The 20,715-nt window shown below is 38.1% G+C and overlaps 2 protein-coding genes across 2 annotated transcripts in view; one reads left to right on the top strand and one right to left on the bottom strand.

The window, feature by feature from the left end:
- The window catches only part of LOC129799901 (intermembrane lipid transfer protein VPS13B), a 21,283-nt gene extending 12,668 nt beyond the window's left edge, over positions 1 to 8,615 (top strand). The window contains exons 3-5 of the mRNA XM_055844192.1: positions 319 to 3,948; positions 7,065 to 8,141; positions 8,205 to 8,615. Of these exons, the coding sequence (XP_055700167.1) occupies positions 319 to 3,948; positions 7,065 to 8,141; positions 8,205 to 8,423 (4,926 nt within the window). The 3' untranslated portion in view covers positions 8,424 to 8,615. The remainder of the gene's footprint in view (positions 1 to 318; positions 3,949 to 7,064; positions 8,142 to 8,204) is intronic.
- Positions 8,458 to 20,715, bottom strand: LOC129799899 (uncharacterized). The gene is made up of 3 exons (XM_055844189.1): positions 20,548 to 20,715; positions 12,117 to 13,304; positions 8,458 to 8,994 (listed from the first exon to the last, which is right to left on the bottom strand). Exons 2-3 carry the CDS (start codon positions 13,287 to 13,289, stop codon positions 8,740 to 8,742), a joined length of 1,428 nt encoding a protein of 475 aa, XP_055700164.1. The 5' UTR covers positions 13,290 to 13,304; positions 20,548 to 20,715; the 3' UTR covers positions 8,458 to 8,739.

The following is a 20,715-nucleotide window of genomic DNA, read 5'->3' as shown; positions in this document are numbered from 1 at the left end:
AATTCTCTTCAGAAAAAATATGAAATTAATGTGTTGAACCTTCTGTCAAACTTAAAGCGTCTGAAAATGGTTTTAAATTAGGACATTTACCCTATATCATCATTATTTTCAATCGGTTATCCCTATTGGGGTCGCGAGCCCATGACATTCAGTTTAACAGCCGATGCCTGTCGATCCTCTGCCAATTCAGGAAGATGTTTATCTTGTCGCCTTGTCCTAGGTTTGCCTGGAGCGTAGACGCCTCCTCCCAGTGGCTTGCATAGCTTTTCTAGGGAATCTTTTGGAACCTTTATATAATCAAACTATATTTTTCCACAGACTCTCTCTCCTGTGGAGATCCGTTGTACCATGGAGTACTATTCGGAAGCCCATGGAGACTTCCTACATCACTGTGAGTTCCATTTGTCGGAAAGTGAAATGAAAACATTGGAAATGCCCAAGAGCAAGGTGACAGCATCAATCTGGCGTGTTGTGATGTCTAGCCCAATGGTATCTGTCGATGGGACATTTTTTGAGGAGGAGAGTTCATCAGCAGAGGAAGAGAGTCTCCTGGTGAATCGTGATCCCTTCATCTACAACATCAATGACATTCTACAACGAGTGGAAAGCAATAATTCTGGGAATGCTTCAGTATTCAATCTTCATCCGAAGATCTTAGTTGCCTGTTTGAGGATTGATTCTGTCTTTAGTCCGGCATTGATTCCCAATTTCCGGGGATGTGTAGATATTGCACAAATTGAGGTAAATCTAATGAATCACATTCCTGTGCGTCCTGTGAAGATTCCAGCTGTTATTAAGGACTTCAATCCGACTGGAGGGATTACCCCTTGTCACTCAGTGGGATGCTTGAGGATTCTCAATGCCAAAGGGCATGTGAGTATCTTGGATGAGTGGAATTTATCGCTGGGAGTGGATCTGATGGTGGAATTGACTGTTCTCGACTATAGCTACCTTGTGAGTTATCCAGTGGTGGAAAATGCCAGGATATGTGGAGCTATTGAGAAGGATGCAGATTATGTGGGGATAAATGCAATGTGTGAGCCGATTAGGGTGAGATTTGGTCCAGGAATTGGTCATACTTTAGCCACAACTCATTCCCTGTGGACACAGAGTCTGCAGAATGCAAAGGAACCGATGGAAATGGTTCTTGTTACGAGATTTCTCGTGTGCAATGCTACTAATGTTCCTTTGGTATTTGGTCAGGCGGAGTTGGATGAGAAAATTTCTCTTCCGGCAAAATTTTGCCATTTGTATGTCTTTAGGAGTGAGAAGAAGGATCAGAAGATGATCTTTACAGTTGCCTGTGATTCTCAGTATCAATCGGATGCTTGTGATATTGGAAGGGAGGGTACTCAGGCTGTTCGTCTATCAAATGGGGCAGTTCTTTTGGTGATTATCGAGAAGATTTCTTCGACGCAGCGGAAGATTACGTTGAAGGGTCAGATTGAGGTTTACAATATGAGTTCAGAGTCTTTCATTGTGCAGCTGAAGAATCCGGAAATTTTGACGGATATTCAGGTTTTGGGGAAGAAATCTTCTAGTTCTTTGAATATTCATCCTCGTGGGGAGGTTCCTCAATCCCTGAGGGTTAGATTCAATCATGAAAGCTGGTCAGGAGAGATTCCGCTGAAGTCTACGGGAAAAGTTCTTCCATGGTTAGTTAAAATTCCTCTAAGATCGTCTTTTGTGAGTTTCTGGCTTCGGATTGTTCGGGATGATGTTCATGCGAGAATTATCATTGTGATCTGGCCACTTTTTGTCCTAAAGTCAAATCTCGGAATCAGTAGTACCATCTACGAAGCCCAGTGTGATAAGAGTTTTTCAATTGCGGGCAGAGGAACTGTCACGGAATTGAGTTTCCCCGGAACGCATGAAGATGAGCACAATCTTCAGTTCAATACGAAGTTTATCTCAGCCTACGGAGAGGATAGGCGAGATGTGCTCCTGTCTTATCGAGCCATTGAGAAGAATATGCTGTTCCCGGGGAATCTCGAAGAGGACATTGGAAAGACCATTCAGAACTTGGAGAATTGCCTAGCTGAACCAAAGTCCTCTTGGCCATGTTTGCGCGAGGAGGAACTTCAGTGGGAGCGGAAAGTTAAGAATCAAGGAGCTACAGTTCCCATCTACAAATTCTCATCCAGTGGCCAGAATTCAAATTGTCTCCAACTGGAAGTTTCTTCATGGTGCCTCTTCATCAATTCCACAGAATTTGAGGTGAAACTGTCCAGTTGGGATGATAAGCAGAACACAGTAGCCCGAAGCAATGATATAACTATGCTTTTTGGGTCAACGCAACCCTTCCGGATTGCCCTGTCAATTGAATCCACCTGGATTTCCTTCCCAGCAATTTACTTCAATGTCGCAACTGACAAGAAAATCACCCCAAGCATGATTCTTCCGGATTCTGGAAGCCTTCCGTTGGAAGTGAGCTTTGACAGTGGCATAGCCAAAGTCCAGTTGACTTCTATCCAAGAAAATTCCTCACGAACTGTAATTCTCTCCAGTCATTTTGTCGTGTCCAATTTCACCCAACACAATCTCACAATCTGGGCTTTTGCCATTCTCAGCCAGGATCGGAAGACCCTGATCAAGCCCAATGATGCCGTTAACTTGGGAAACTACCTCATTCCACCACAATCTGGCCAGAATCCCAAAGGAGTAGCTCTAACAGCCTTCTATGATTTATCTCCGAAGAGAAAGAAAGCCAGCAAGGGATACAATTACTTCCTGGCCATTAAATATTCCACCGATGGAGAATATTCCTGCCCAATCCATCTCAATGACTCAATCAATTGCAAATCCGTGAGTCTTCCCTTCGGCAATGCCTACATTCCCCTGAGGATCTCCCTGATCAAGCGACAGGATCAGAGTTTTATCACCATTCACGAGGATCCCTTCCCTAAAATGTGGATTGAGAATTTCACCGAGTACAGCCTCTACGTGGCTCAAGCAGATTCAGTAACTGTCAACAAAGCTCCAATAGCCGTCCGGGAATGCTTCGATCAGCATTTTTCCTGGTATCAAATTGTTCCTTTTAACACAAAAATACCCTACACGCCTCCACTCGTCGACCGAGCCTTTCCGGATGATTCCCCATCGGAATTCGGACTGATCTTTGCCTTAGTCACCGCAGGAACAACAATCCGTTGGTCCGTTCCGATAGTGATCAACGAGAGGAAGCATGTTTTCCTCACCATTCCACTATGTGGCGATCTCAAAGTGTCCGTGGACACACGATGGAAATCCACTAGAATCTTCATTGACTACATCAGTGCCAATTTGGAATTTTCCGCCAGTGATATCCGTTCAAGGCTCCTCAATCCCACCCGTGTGCCTGAGAATGTCAATCAAGTGCCTGAATTTGTTCCCAAAGACGCCAAATTCACTCAAACCCAAAAGCCCCAGGAAGAAATACCCAAAACTACCATTTCATGCAATATTCTCGCCAAAGAGATCAATCTGGTGCTTTACAGTGATCAAGAAGACAAGAATGCCATCAAGAGTGAATTGATATCAATCAGTGTGGACAATTTTGTCATCAAATTTGAGAATCAAATGCCAAAGATGCAAATTGGTATTGGAAATGTCCAAATTGACAATCAATTGCATTTATCCGGGAAATTTGATTTCCCAGTCGTTCTCTGTGCTCAAAAGCAACAAAATTCCCTGGGGAATATTTCTTCAGTTCACAATCTGCCGAATTTTCTGTCTTCCGGCCACATTGAGTATCTCTGTGAGATTTCTGTGGATTTCTACGAGAAGGAATTCATCATGAGAGCCATTCACTGCCACATGAATCCCATCAAAGCTTACATCGAAGATACTTATATGAATGCCTTGTTGGACTTTTTGGTTGAGTGTCTGCCAACGAATCTGGTTTACAAATCACCCGTCGAGGGTATCAGGGAAACCTGCCCGGGAGGCATTGTCATCCTTCCCAGTGAGGTAAGATAAATCTTGATTTTATTATTTCTGAGAACGTTTTTATCGCAACGGTTCCCATTATTACCGTAACTGTTCCTATTTTCGCCGGGACTGTTAGGGGAAATAGCGCTACCTTCGGATGATTTATGCTTTGCACAGTTCATTTTTTTAATATGTTATAAATGAATTTGGCCCATCTTAATATTACATTTCAATAGCTAGCCCAATTCCTCAAATTTTCAGAAAAGGGCTATGGGTGAAATCCTTAAGAAATATAGAGAAAACATTGAATTGTCCGAAGCTTTAATCATCCGAAGGTAGCGCGCTTTCCCCTATTATTATTTTTTGCTTCTAAATCTTTATTTCAGGCTTTATTGTATAGTCCTACATGTTACTTTCTGTATCCTGGGCATGAACCAATAAACTTATTATTATTACTTATTATTTTCTTCTAAAAGAAGGTAATCTCCTTATATGATTTTCTTTGTGGCGGCTCTTAATTTTCCGCAACTGTTCTTAATTTCAATGCAACGGGTATTATTCTTGCTGTGGTTGCTTTTATTTCGCCGTGACGGATACTATGTTCGCCATAATATTTTGTTTTTTGCCGTAACTGTTCTTATTTACGCCTTAATGGTTATCATTTCGGCTGTAACTGTTCTAATTTTCGACGTAACAAATATTTTTCTCGCTATAGTTATTACTTTAACTGCAATCACGGATATTATTTTCGTCTTAGGTATTTTATTTTCGCCGGAACTGTATTTATTTCTGCCATGGCTGTCCTTATTTTCATAACCTTTTGTTTTTCGCAGTGACTGTTCTTATTTACGCCGTAATGGTTATCATTTCCGCAGTAACTGTTCTGATTTTCGAAGTAACAATTATTTTTCATGCCGTAACTATTCTTATTTTAGCCGCAACTCTTTTGTTATCGCCCTGACTTGCTATTTCCTTCGTATATATTCTTACTTTTGCCGTAATTATTTGATTTTTGCCACAATCGTTCTTATTTTCGCCGTAATCATTTTCACTGGAACTGTTCTTATTTTCGCCGTAACAATTATTTTTCTCGCCATAGCTATTATTTTTGGTGTGACTGTTTCATTTTCGCCGTGGCTTTTCATATCTTCGCCGTAACTGTTCCTACATTCGTCAGTTATTTTATTTTTACCACAACTGTTTTATTTCCACCGTGCTGGTATTTTTCTCTGTGACTGTTCTTATTTCCGCCATAACTGTTCTTACTTTCGTCGTAGGTTTTTTATTTTCACCAAAGGTGTTCTTATTTTCGCCATGACGATCGTTATTTCCGATATAACTTCTTTTTTTTACCGTTTATGTTCTTATTTCCACCGTGACTGTTCTTATTTTCGCCGTAACTGTTATTATTTTCTTCTAAATCTTTATTTCAGGCTTTCTTCTAAAATAAAGTATCACCCTTATTTTTTCTATGGCTGTTGTTAATTTTCGCCGTAACTGTTCTTAATTTTAACGTAACGGTTATTATTCTTGCTATGGCTGTTCTTATTTCGCCGTGATGGATAATAGTTTCGTCATAATCTTTTGTTTTTGCTGTTACATCTTATTTTTCCCGCCATAGCTATTATTTTTGCAGTAACTGTTTTATTTTCGCCGTAACGTTTAGTATTTTCGCAGTGGTTGTTCATATCTCCGCCGTAACTGTACCCACATTCGTTTATTGTTTATTTTATTTTCACCACAACTGTTCTTATTTTCGTCGTTACAATTTTTCTTCCAATCGTTACTATTCTTATTTTTACCGCAACTGATTTATTTCCGCCGTACTGGTATTATTTTCGCTGTGACTGTTCTTATTTGCGCTATAACTGTTCTTACTTTTATCGTAGTTATTTTATTTTCGCCACAAATATTCTTATTTTTGCCGTGACGATCGGTATTTCCGATATAACTTTTTTACCGTGTCTGTTCTTATTTCCACTGTGACTGTTCTTATTTTCGTCATGGCTGTTATTATTTTTTTCTAAATACTTATTTTAGGCTTTTTTTCTAACATGAAGTATCCCTTTATATTATTCTCGCTGTGGCTGTTCTTATTTCTCCGTGGTGGATACTATTTTCGACATAACCTTTTGTTTTTACAAACAAAACAATATTTTAACAATTATTTTTCTCGCCATAGCTATTATTTTAACTGTAACAGTTTCATTTTTGCCGTAATGTTTATTATTTTCGCTGCAATTGTTCATGTCTCCGCCGTAACTGTTACTACATTCGTCAGTTATTTTATTTTCGCCACAACTGTTCTTATTTTAGGCGTGACTGTTCTTATTTTAGCCGTGACTGTTCTTATCTTCGGCGTAACAATTTTTCTTTTCATCGTTACTATTCTCATTTTTACCGCAACCGTTTTATTTACGCCGTAATGGCTATTATTTTCGCTGTTATTGTTCATATCTCCGCCGTAACTGTTCCTACATTCGTCAGTTATTTTATTTTCGCCACAACTGTTCTTATTTTCGTCGTAACAATTTTTCTTCTCATCGTTACTATTCTTATTTTTACTGCAACCGTTTTATTTTCGCCGTAATCGGTATTATTTTCTTATTTTCGTCGTAACTGTTCTTACTTTCGTCGTAGTTATTTTTTGTCACAAGTATTCTTGTCTCTTTGTTTTTACCTGGACTGATCTTATTTCCACCGTGACTGTTCTTATTTTAACCGTAACTGTTCTCAGTTTCGCCGTAAATGTTTCTAGTTTCGCCGTAAATGTTCCTAGTTTCGCCGTAAATGTTCCTATTTTCGCCGTAATGATTGTTATTTTTACAGTAACTGTTCTTATTTTTTCTAGATCTGTTCCCATTTCCCGGCTATTGCCTTTTAAACATTTAATTTTTGTAAAAATGTGTTTTGGAACTTAACTTTTTCTGCGAAACTCGAATCGAACTTCTTCCTTTCAAGTGTTTTTCTTCATTTTCTTTTCAATCAAATAATCATTTGAGATGCTCAGAGCAGAAGTGGACTGTTTAAATAGGGAAATGCACACAAAGGAGACCACTTCTGCTCTGAGCGTCTTATTTGTAAGCCCCCCAAAGAACTGAGTTTCCTTAAAAATTTTGTTCTACAAGATAGGTATTTTCTGTCTTGGTTTTCAGGTCGTTAGTCAGGCAGATCGCTTGGCTAGACCACTTCAATTGGAATCCCTACGATTTGACATCCTCCATGTCCTCTTGTCAGTTCACACTTGCGTCCGATTCTACATAGCCCTTGACCATAGTCCCTTGGTGTTCTCAGCCTTTGAACGCAAGAACATTAACACACAGATGATGAGATTAGGCTATTCCCTGGGCATGCATTACCTCTCCGGTGCAATTTTCGGAGCAGGTTGGGTTGTGGGAAGCCTTGAAATCTTGGGCAGTCCAAGTGGACTGGCTAGATCAGTGTCAACAGGACTGAGAGATTTTGTCTCTCTGCCAGTTGAGGGATTGTTCAGGGGTCCATGGGATTTTCTCGTGGGAGTTACTCTGGGATCAGCATCCCTGGTGAAAAATATCACAGCGGGAACTTTGAATTCTGTGACAAAACTGGCAACTTCAGTGGCTAGAAATCTCGATAGATTGACCCTGGATGAGGAGCATCTTCAGCGAACTGATGCCCTTAGACGATATCGACCTCAGGGATTGACTCAGGGCTTTGCGCAGGGCTTAACGGACTTTGGGATTTCGCTGTTGGGAGCAATTGGAGGCATTGCCAGGCATACACTGGAAGCCAGATCAGCCACGGAAGTATTTACAGGAGTTGGAAAAGGGTTAATGGGGGTGATTCTAAAGCCAATCAGTGGAGCTGCTGAATTAGTTGCACTAACTGGTCAGGGAGTTCTTCACAGTGTTGGCTACAATGCCCTGCCCAATTGTCGATCTCCTGGATCACTGATAAATGTCTCAGGAGCAGCCACTGCCACAAAAATCGCATGGAAGATGCTCCCAGCGACTTTGGCTAACGATTCAGCCCTATTTTCTGCCCATGTGACAATGATCTCAAGTGATAAAGGCCTCAGGGCAAGTCTCCTGACTGTCACAGGGAAGATTGTGACACTGATGGATTTGGGACGGGATGAATTGGTGCAAATCATCCCAATGGAAAAAATTCAGGTGGAAATTGACGAGAATGATGCCACAATTGTCATCATTAAAATTATCTCCAAAGGAAATAATGCAGACGAGGATATTGCGGTGAGCCTCTCTTAAAAAGGCTTCCGGAATCACCCTCTAAAAAGCCTATTATTCTCTTTTCAGACAAATCAGTATCCCATCCAAAATCGTGTTCGTGAGTACATTCAGCGATCGCGAGAGCAATTACCCATCTATTCGGATCAGGGAAGTATTCAGAGTATCGAGGAGACTGATGAGGATCGTGATCAAGGCAATGCTGAAAGTATTTCCTTCTACATTCACTCTCACCTTGGACAACATTTCACCACCTACATCAACTTCCTCCGAAGCATGCAATCCTGAGGCATAGTATCAACGCGCAAAAAGTAAAATTGTATTTGATGAAAAAAATGTCTTTATTGATATTTTTTATATATTCAAAGAGAAAAAAAAGAGTTCTGTGATCTTGATCGCGATCTTACAAAAAAAAAAAACAAAAACTTCTAAATATCGCCTAAACAATTATTGTAAATTAAACACCTATTCATTAACTAATCGTTTTTTTTTAAATTGTGGAAACGAGTTTTTAAAAAAAAAAATTGAATTGTCCTTAATCATAAAAAAAATAATAGAAATACACGGAGGTGGATAATATTTCAAAAGGCGGGAGGGGGGGGACTTACATGACAATGCACACTCGACGACCTTGTGCTGGAGTCTTCATCTCGATATCTTCAACTTTATCTTTGAGCAGCTCCAAGTTCTCTCCGGTTCCTTCTGGCCCCACTTTGAGGTCTTCCTTGAGCTCCTGACCAAACTCAACACTCTTCTCGTCTTTGGAACACTCCATATCAATCTCCTTCTCTGTACCATTGTTATCCAGCTCCTCCACAACAAAAGACTGATTGGGCGTGCTACTCTGGATGTTTGCTCTCTGGGAAATGCAAAGAATCCCTGTCAGTTGCCGGTTTCCTTGAATACTCAGAAGCTTCAGAAACAATAAATTCCGCTCCAAGAAAAAATATTCTGCTTTGGAAATTCCCTATTCTTTTACGACATGAGTTTCCATCAGAAAAAGAACCTCTGAAGATGAAGACGACTGCCCGCGAAAATAAGTATTTAAAACTAGTTGGATACCGTCAAATCATACAACTTTGTGTCACTTTTTCAAGTTTTTCTTGAATATTTTCCAAAAAATTTAAGATATTTGAATAAGATTTTTATCCAGCATAACTACACATCTCTGAAATACAGCCCCATGGTGGAAAAAAATCCAGGTATCATTGGACAAGGAGGAAAATTTTTCCCTTTTCTTCAGGAAAAATTGTTGTTCAACCTGACCAATTTCACAATTTTATCTTCAAATCATCACTCTATAAGTATTCAGGATTAACCAGTACATAAGGTAAGTGTACCAAATTTCGGCCAGCTTGCAATTTCGACCACTTTATTTGTTCCTCAAATTTCCATGAATTTTTAGTTTTTATATACTCTGGAGCTTATACAATGCAAAAAAAAAGAATTAAAATTCTCGCTTCGACAAACGAGATGCTGTGAAAAATATTTTAGAAGAATTCCGGAAGGGCAAGGAACTATGAGAATGAGGGTGGTCGGAATAGGCCACCAAAGCTATGTCTACATTTTTATTCATTTTAAAATGTATTAAAAATGATTTTAGAGATAATAAAGACGATAAATTGTCTACAAGGTTCCAAGTAACACTCCTTGAGAAGTAATAAAAAAAATTCAATTTGTATTAAAAATATTATTAGGGGTACAAAAAAGTTCTCGCTGTTCACCGATAGATAATGCTGTCAAAGTCTGTAGGTGCTGGCGGTATTTTGTAACCAACGTCATAATGATTCTTTATCAATAGATTGTAATTAGTACATTTGTTTCGGAAAAGTATAAACAACATATTTCTTCATAAAGTTTAAAATGACTAGTGACGGGACGATAAAGCCTCATTTCTGAAGAAATCTGCGCCTGAAGCACATAGAAATCTTGTGGAGACTTACGACAAACATGCTCCATCAGAAACAACATGAAGAGATTAGTTTAGTTTAGACGCTTCAAAAAGAATAACTTTGACGTCAATGACAAATCTCGTTCTGGAGCACCGAGAAAGTTTAAAGACGAGAAACTGGAAGGACTTGCTCGATGAAGATCCGTGTCAGGCGCAAAAGGAACTTGCAAAATCATTGGGAGTGACTCACCAAGCTATTTCAAAACGCCTTAGAGTTCTAGGAATGAATCAAAAGCAAGGAAATTGGGCGCCTTACGAATTGAAACCAAGAGACGTCGAGGCGCCATTTTTTCCATGTGTCAAGAACTGCTTTAACAGCTGGGGATCTCAGTGGCGCAATAGGCAAGATAGCTAGTCTTGGGCGGACGAGATTTCTGACGCGACTCTCAAAAGTTGTGAGTTCGAGTCCTGCCTGATGCAAGCAACTGAATGTCAGAAAAATACATTTTCACTATGATAAAACGTAATAAAATGCACCGCCTCGAGGCGGTGCATTTTAGGCGTAGGCAAATCTGCCTACAAAAACTCTGGGAGCATGGAAGAAGGGAAGGCGCTCCTGGGCGGTCTACACATGGTCTTAGCGGATTCTTCCATCACGGAATGCAACAGCAATATAATAACATAATTACATTGTAACAAAGTATTCCGATACGATTAATAATAATAATAACGACCGAAAAAGAAAGTTTTTTTGTATCGCATTGTAACTAGCAGTGAAAAGTGGATAATCCGAAAATTCCGTTAAGTTCTGATTAAGTTAATCAGAAGGTTTCCTGTGTCCACCGTCCGAGGGCAGAACTATAGCGTTGAGAAATTAAGAAGTTTCTAAATTTAAAGAATTTTGAACATTTTAGGACATTTTAAGAAATTATTTTACTGCTGGAACTTCACAGAGAAAGCAGTGTTATAAAATCTCATTTTTTTTTCACCGCCCTAAAATTTCTAATTTCTACTCCCCGGAGAGCAGTTTTCTCAATAACTCTTTGCGTTTCATACAATTTTTGAGAAATGTTGTCACGCTGTTTGTCCGTTTGTCCGTCTGTCCGTCCGGCTGTCGCCAACTCTAGAAGCTAAACGGTATGAGATAGCATCTTGGAACCTTCTGGGCACCACATAATTCGACCCAACGATCGTTAACATGCCCGCACATTTTTCTCCACCCCACACCTTCACCTTCAAATTCATGTCCATGTAAGAAAGTCCCGTTGAATCATTCCTAATAACGATTTTTCAAGGTCAAATATTAAAAAGGCTATAGAAAATGTTTTTCTCATCTGAATGGTATCATGTTTGATCTCGTTGGGAAGGCCTTGGGATTTCCGATAAAACTGACTAATTAATACCCGGTTATGAAGCGATAATGAACCGGTCGAACTGGTTTTGAACCGATAAGTAATTTTCGTTCGAAAATCAATTTTATTACTCTTAAAAATATTCCCCAGAAAAGCTATGCAAGCCATTGTGAGGAGACCTCGGCCTCGAGGCAGACCTAGGACAAGGTGGCTGAATCAAATTCAGAATCTTGCCTTGGAACGCCTCGGGATCGAACCCGAACATCTTCCTGAAGTGGCGGAGGACCGACAGGCGTGGGCTGCTAGATTGGATGTCATGGGCTCGCGACCCCAATAGGGATAAGCGGTTGAAAATGAATGAATGAATGAATGAATGAATTAAAAATATTTTGTGGAGTCTTTTGAGTAATATTTATAAATCGGTTTTAATCGGTTAATGGTAAATGATGCGAAAATGCTTTTGAGGTATAACATCTAAGTCACGAGTTCGAGCTCTTTGCAAAGTCTGAGATACTTTTAAGCTAAAAAAAATGCAGTTAATCTAAAAAAAAAACATTTTAATTAATCTTAGCAATTTTAATGGATTTTCAATTAATCTGGAACAATGATTATCAAAAAATATTAATAATAATATTAGAATTAGGCTATTCTGTCCTAAAATGCAAGGAATCTTGAGAAAAGGACTTTTCAGCGACTCAAAAACCTGTAACAAAAAATGCTTAGTAGAAATTCACTAACCTGAAATTTATTGCGCAGCAGTGTAACTGGACTGGCCATGAATCCGAGAAGAGCACTGAAATCCAGTCTCGCTCGCTTCGATGCAGCTGGCGTCTTGTCCACAATGAGAATGTCATCGTCACTGTCTTGCGGCGTCAGCTCCCTCTTGCGCCCCTTGACCGAAGCCACGATGGGCGTACGGAAGCTGTCGCAGTGGATCTCAGATCCAACAGTAGCATTGACACTGGAAATGGAGTCATCGTCTAGTTTGCGGTACGACTCCCGGTGGATACTCTGGAAGGTGTATTCGCGCAATGGACGATTGGTCATGCTGCGCCTGCCCGTGATGTGACGCAATGAGCCGAAGGATTGATCCACAGCTGGGGACTGAGCCACTTCGCCACTCTGTTCACTAACTGTGCTCAAATTCACGGCTGTGCTCACATTCTGCAGTCTCTCGGACTTCCGGAAGGGACTGACACGGGCCCTATTCGGAGTAGTACCCTTCAGTCCCTTTCCGGGAGTCTTATTGGGACGTGGAGAGTCAAAGAGTGTCCCTGACACTTCTTCTGGCTGCAGCACAATCGAACCTACTGTCTCTTCTCCGTTATCCTTGAATCCCTTGAGCTCCTTCTCCTTGGCCAGAGAAGCCGCTGAAGCATTGAGTTCAGGCTTTGCATCAGACTTTTTCTCCACAACTTCAGACTTTTCTTCATTTTTAGCTGGTTGTTTCTCTTCGTCATTTTTAGCCACTTGAGCTGCTTTTTTCTCTGCTTCCTTGGCCTTCTGCCTCGGACTCTCCCTCACTTTTCCTCCCTCACCGTTAGTAACTTCCTTTAAATCTTTTACTTCTTTGCCTTCCTTCACTTCTTCCTTCTTCTCACTCCCATTCTCTTTCCCATTTTCCACCTTCTTCTCTGAAGCTGATCCATTCTGAACACTCTCATTCTTGGTCTCTTCCTTTGCAGCACTTGCTGCTGCTTTCTCTGCAGGACTCTTGGAAACTTTGGCTTCCTTAGTGTCCTTCTTCGGAGATGCCACAATTACTTTGCTGGCCTCTGCGAATTCATCTGCAACACTCTTGTCTAAAGTGTTGATTGAAACAACCATTGAGCCATCAATTACACTGCCCATCTGCTTTGGCTTTGACTGCGGTGTCCTTCTTCCTGTTTGCTTCGATGTGGCTTGACTCATTCTTTAGCCTTTTGCCTGTAAATTAAAAGCTTTACTGTGATACTACTAGAGTTAAAATTTCCGTTAAAATTGAAGAATCTCCCTTAGTGGTTTGTTTCTGAGATAAACTCTCCGTGGTGTCTGTTATAACTGTGTCTTGACTAAAATGTAAAATCTGACAAATATTTCTGTTTTCTTCAGGTATGCTTTATTAACAGAAATTTAAAAAAAAAACACATAAAAAGGAGTCTTGGAAAATCTCCCTTAGTGGTTTGTTTCTTAGATAAAATCTCCGTGTCGTCTGTTATAACTGTATCTTGACTAAAATGTAAAATCTGACAAATCTTTCTGTTTTCGTTAGGTAGGGTAAATGTCCTAATTCAAAACCATTTCCAGACGCTTTAGCTTTGACAGAAGATTCAACACAATAAGTACATATTTTTTCTGAAGAGAATTACATGAATTTGCTCCTTGACTCTTCAAGAATGTTACTGTTTAGTGAAAATTTTTTAAATATAATTTTTAAAACTTCTTAAATACAAGAAAAATACGCGAGCGTAAAATGCTTCTATTGGAATTAAATTAATCCAAATGGAGACAAGAGAAAGTTTCTAATTGGAGACAAACAGTGTAAGTGAAACTGCGACGAAAGGCTTCCAAAACCTTGTTGAGTTGCTCTTGAGTGCAGGATTTGTTCTTATTCCTGGTCTTTTCTTTTCTCCTTTCCCATCTAAAACAATAAGAAAATCTCTCCAAAAAATCATATTTCCAGGGTTTCCTATTGAAGCATTTGCAGACACTTCAGAAAAACCCTTTTTGTTCACGAAATAAGTAATTATTTCATTTGAACACTTCACGTACTGTTAACAATAAAGATTAGCACTTAGTTTAACTAAAATTAACCAGAAATATTATATAAATGTTAAACAAAACGAATAAACAACAGTCACTTCATTGTATTTTTCATTGGAAAACTTGGTCGATATATGAAAAATTCGATGGTGAAAAGGTACACTTTTAATTTTTCTGAGAAATTAACAAATTAAAATTTGTGAATATGAATGGATTTTCGCTTTATTTGGAGAAAAATTAACTAAATAATGAAACTTTGGTATAAAAAATATATAAATATAATAATTTAGTACTGTATTTATCGTGAAAACAATGCCGTTTCCATTTGGAGTAGCGAAAAATTTCCATTTGGAGCAGGTTTTGAATTAGGTTAATTTACCCTATGCTTTATTAACAGAAATTAAAAAAAAAAAAACATAAAAATTTAAAGAATTTAAATGAAAGAGAATGCCTTGCAGTTTACTAGTTTTATGAAAAATTTATGTAATTGGCGTTAGTGGCGCTAGCATCGCTTTTCGAACATACCGACCTCATCTTTTCTTTTAAATAAAATCAAACTGTCATAAATACATTCGATTTTCATAAACGGGGTATGTTAAAAAAAAATCAAATAAAGCTCAAAAAATTAATAAATAAATCGACAAAAATTATGACAAATAAAAAAAGAGGTAGCAAAGCGTTCCAGGCTTTGTGAAATGCTCGAACTTAGATGCTATATACCTCAAAAATACTTTCGCCTCATTAACCATTTACCGGTTCTCAACCGATTTAAACCGATTCATAAATCATTCAAAAGATCAACCAAAATTGTTTTAAAAGTAATAGAATTGATTTTCGGATATAAATTAATTATCGGCTGTGAACCGGTTCATTGCCGGTTCAGAACCGATTAGAACCGGTTCAGTTTTATAGGGAATTCCAAGGACTTTCCAACGAGCTCAAACATGATCCATTCGCTTGATAAGTGCGCTCTCTAGTGTCTTTTTAACCTTGAAAAATCGTTATTAAGAAAATAATTCAACGGTACTTTCGTATACGATCAAATGTCCGCCTAGGTAATCTCTAAAACATATCAAAAAATAAAAAAAAATCGCACGACGCGATTGTGCAGTCACGTTTATTTATAGAAACAGACGAAAGATTTAGTTATTACGAAGCATGAGATCGTACGAAGCATGAGCACTTTCCCCTAGAAGTTTTTTTCTTCAGAACTCAACCATATCTCAGACAAAAAAAGTTAGCTTTTGGATTCAAATCCCGAACCCCCTTTCAAAATCGCCCAAAATAAACTGCATCAATTGTATGGAAACTTTTGCATATGGGCAATAAAATCAATTGCTTGGAGGAGCCACTCCTTCTCAATTCTCGTCACACCTCTTGGACAATTCTTGCCTGAAATATTACCATACGGAAAGATCCCTACCCTAAGCCCGTTTTCTTGGTATAAATAGCTTCTTTTAGTGTGACAAACTTTCTGCCCACTCGCAGGTAGACACGACATGACACACGTTTTGCGAAAAACAACCTCAACACGGGAATGTAGGAAATGTAAAATTAATGAGGATAATTTTAGAAAAATTTACCTAAATTCTCTGCTTCAAACTCTCTCACTTCCAAAGCAACTTCCTAACAAAAATCTCTTTTGTGCTCAATGATGACCACGATTTTCCAATTTTGTGACCGATAGGTGTCCAAAATCTAAATAATTTTGATTAATATCTCGAAGCATCAGCATTCCACTATAACGGCTTCTTGGCGCGAAAAAGAGATGGAACGGTGCAATTGACTTGCCCTTGGGCATGGTCAGACTCAAAGAGAGATATTCACTCGCAAATGTATGCTAGAGAAGCCTACATAAATTCATAAAATTCTCTCTTTCTCACTGCTAGAGCACAAAATCTCATTGAGACTCCCATACATCCGCCGCAATGGTTGGTTACTGTAGCGACGAGACAAACTACGCGGCTTTTGAGTGTTTATATACCCCACATGGGGATAAAAAGACACACTAAAAACAAATGTTAATGTTTCTTGTATGAGGAAAAAAAGATCTTCCTAATGGAATAATGTTTGCTGTACACTTTTGGTTGCTTTGGGAACAGAAATAAAATCTTATTCGACAATGGGAATAACTTTGTGCAATATTAAAGTTTCGTACAAGTACCATTAGTAGCACCGGTAGTGCAAAAATTACTTTAACCATTTTAACCCATTTGGCTTATAGAATAGAAAAACTTTAACATATCTGCATGTGAAATCCAAGACATCCAACAATACACGAGAGATTCTAACAAAAACGTTAAAATCTTCAACGTTCTCGACTAAAAAGTAAAAATTGTTGAGCTAAGACACACACCAGGAACCATAAAAAATGCTATAAACTTATTCCCAGGGTTTAGAATTACCAAATTATTTTCTATTCAATTAAATAACAAAATATTCTTTAATTTCTGTAAATCAGGAAGAAATAAAAATGATTAATTGGAATGAAAACGATTAGTTTTTATGGTGTGTGTCCAAGCTAACTGTGAAAACTTTAACAGACACTGGTTGTCCGTCTATTAATTTTATATTTAATCCCTCATTTATGTGTTATTCCAAGAGTTATGAAAACTAAGCTTAATAAAAAGCTGATATTTACAAATCACATAACTTCATGATTAAAAATTGTTTAGTATTTCAATTGGATTTTAGTAATGATTGAGCATAAATGTTATAAACCTTTAAGATTAAAAATAGGGTAGAATGGTCAATTTCAGAACCTGCCTCAATGGGATTTCTTTTATTAAAATCTATCGATTTATCTGGAGCTTAAAGAATCAAACAAGATTGTGTCAACTAATAATAATAAATAAGAATATATGGGTACCGGAGTTCGTCGGGGGAATTTGGAGTTACTCTAGGAAAACATCTACTCTTTTGAAAAAAAGAGTTCATGAAAAGAGTCGATGTTTTCCTAGAGTAACTCCAAATTCCCCCGACGAACTCCGGTACCCATATATTCTATTGCCTACCTACGTCGTTTTTTTCATAATAATTAATAAGGTTCTTGATCAGAATGCCGAAAGCCAAAATCTCGAATTCTTAATAGTCTCATGGCTACTACCACGATTGTTCCCTTGTTTTTGGGAAATTCTCTAATCTGGGATGGAATGATAACTTTCCGATATTATCGAATCGATAGTATCGATAAATCTATACCTCTCAGATTAGGTGAATATCGACTTTTTACGCATTGCTGGACCATTTAATGTGACATTCTTAAAAAAAAATGTGATTGTTAATAAATATCCCTTTTGGGTACAAAAAGTGAAACTATTGTTTAAATTTTTCAGAATCGCCCGATACTATCGAAAATAACTTATCATGTCACCCCTGTTCTAATGTGTTCTCATCTGGGACAGGAAAAATTCCTGTCTCCACTTTGCTCTTGTCTTTAGGAAAAATTATATATTCCAATTTGTAAAGTGTGAAAAATTCCCATTTAGAGCAAGGTTCTGAATTAACCTATCTACCCTACATCAACTAGTAAGATACTTCCTGGTTCTGCAGATCTATAATCGAATGAAATTTCCCAGGAAAGATTAATTTTTTGTGTAAAACAAGATGTTTTACACTTGCTTTGATCTTTCGCCCATAATTCCACCGCATATTATATTAAAAATAAACGAAAAATGGACGACTTTAGATATTATTTTCTTTGGAACTTATACCCAAATTACTATCGGAAAAGGATTTTTAGTTACATACTTTTAGTTTCATTTCATCGATGACGTGGAAAAACTATTCCGTCAGTCATAGAAATTGTTACTCTATTCTCACTTCGCACATGCATAGTTGAATCATCCTTCAAAGGCCAAAATAATACCAACTTTTTTATATTTATTAACTGAAGCAATACCAAAATAATCGCATCTATGAACAATATTTTGTGAAGGAAGCAATAAAAAGATAAGGGGCCCGAATGTTTTGTACGTGTATTCAAGGAATATGATGAAAAAAATACTCCCTCCGTTCCGAAATAAGTCGTACGTTTGGGAGAAATTCTTGTTCCGATCATACGTTTGGGAAAAATTGGAATTAAGGGAAAGTTTGTTGGTAAATGTTTTGGGTATCAACAATTATCTCTTGAAAAGAACTATTGTTAATGTCCAGAACTGAAATTGGGGTCAAGTCTTGATGGTAAATTGAGGAACGAATGTCTTAAAAATGTCTTATTTTTTGCGTGTTATTTCAATCTAAATTAGGTGCAAAATGGTGGAAGATAGAGGCTTGGAACCTTAGAGGAACCTTTTCATGAGTTAACCCTGGAACCATTAGTATGTTGCTACATTATCACCCGCCCCTTCCCTACCCCTGAAAAAATCGCACATGTTTTCGACCAATCTCAAGAAACATGGTTGGGGGGGGGCTAGGGGAGGGATGGATGGATCACGGACATACTAATGGTCCCAGGATCAACTTATGTGGGGGTTCGCCAAAGGTCACAAGTCCCTATCTCTAACCAGTTAGCACCCAGGTATTCGAACATAAAAAATGATGTTCTTTTTTTGCTCATTCAAAATTTGAGTTAAAAAAATTTCATATCGGTAATAACTGTTGAATTCTACTTGTGCATACTAAAACTTTAGAACAAATTCTAGCCTGTAATGTCAATCACAGTAATTAGTAATTTAGTAAGTAACTATCTATCGGGGCTCTTTGAAAAAAACGCGAAAAATGAACAAATTTAAAATATGAATTCCTCAACTTACCACTGTCGTAGGATCCCCATATTATCCCTGAAGATGGAGGATAGTTCATACACAAGATATTTGCAAATAACAAAAACATTCTCTGAACCCATTCCTTAATCTCTAGTTTTTCCCTAAACGTACAACTTATTTCGGAACGGAGGGAGTATGAGAAATGTGGAACTGAAGTGTATGCGAATCCTGAAAACATTCCCCTGATGCTTAATGGTTTTAAAAAGCAATTGAGGGAGATCTTTTAGGCATCGCACATAATCTGACTTCGAACACTTCATCATTTTCCTATATTCCTTCAATGAATCTGGCCCATTTTGTCTTGAAATATGTAGCTCAGATTCATTAAAGAAATATGGGAAAAATATGAAGTGTTCGAAGCCAGAGTATGTGCGAAGCCTAAAACTTCCCCTAGTTTGTATGGAGGTTACCAGAATGTGATCGGTTAGGCCGTTTCCGAGGAATAGAATGTCAAACTTGTAAATTTTCAATAGGAGATTGTTTATTTCCCAAGGAATGAGAGTCTTTTTTGGCTTAGGTCTCGATCATTTTTAAAACATTTTCCATTACATACAGAATGGGCTTAGGCCTATCTCTAGCGAAAGGTTGGGCCAGCTCCCATATATGTTTGCCCATTGTACTTTAGGACATTATTGCTCGTATGCAATTTGTTCAAAATATTTCCTCGTTTGCCTTCTTAATGAAATGATCGAGTTCTAACCTAATGGTTTTTTTCAACTCCTTCGAACTAAGAAGTTTCAGAGAACGTCCACTAGGGGCTCCTTTAATTACGTCAAAAAATCTCTTGACCTGACAATTTGACCGTATTTTTTACGCGTAAATAAAGTTCAGGAAAATTGAGATGGGCTCAAAGAGCGAGAAACTTTCCTCTTTTGTACCCCACTATTAATAGCCAAGAGAGCCAAGATAAGAAATAAAAAGCGGCTTTAGAATACGGAATGGATAGTTTTCTAACTAGTTTTCTCCCTCTCTTCCTCTTCCATCTTCTTTCAACTTTGTTAACCGCTCTCTTTGTTACATTCTGCCCGAGTGAAAGAGACAAACTTTGACATCAATTTACTGAGTATCACACTCCACTTAAATAATCAAAATATTTACAGAAGAACAACTCCATTCAGCATATCACCGACCATATAAAATCTAAACAATTTAACGTGGAAATAAATAAGATTTTTGGGGTGCGGAATTGCCATACAATTGACTCAGCAAATGCCTCAATTTTTCCTATTTTTCCCAACACTTGATTGTAGCGTTTTTTTCCTTTAATTCTCTTTTTTTTCAATTTCAATTCAACCGTCGAGGGAATCTCTTTAATTTCCCACACACACACACGCGAAAAAAAAACAAAATGCTGTCGGTGTGAAAGAGAAAAAAATGATTGAAAGGCAATTGAGAGTCTCAAGAGGAGTCAATTGTGTCTGCAATTGAGGTGTAGTTCATAAAGAAAAAACTAAGAAAACAAGAATGTGATAAGCAATATATCAATATTGTTGTTTACTTAATTTAAAAACAATTTTTCTTGCAAAACTGCATTCCCGCGCTCACTCACACACCGCCATTTTTTGCCCTCTCTCTCTTTCTCTCTGGGAGAGTCTCCGTCTGGGGACTAAATTGCCCGGCATTCTTTTCCCATTTTCACATGGAAATACCCTAGAAATTACCTCTATTTCTTGCACAGATTATCCACAGATCCACAAACTCTCACTTGAGATAGAATTGAAGTTGGAAATTTAGGTATTTCACAGAAAAAATCACAAATTTTCACAGAGCACAGGCAATCTCGAGGGAAAGGCGTCAAGAGACAACTTCACACTGATAGTGGTGAATAA

The sequence above is a fragment of the Phlebotomus papatasi genome, chromosome 1 (assembly GCF_024763615.1).
Source record: "Phlebotomus papatasi isolate M1 chromosome 1, Ppap_2.1, whole genome shotgun sequence".
NCBI lineage: Eukaryota > Metazoa > Arthropoda > Insecta > Diptera > Psychodidae > Phlebotomus > Phlebotomus papatasi.
This window is presented reverse-complemented; position numbering and strand designations above follow the sequence as displayed.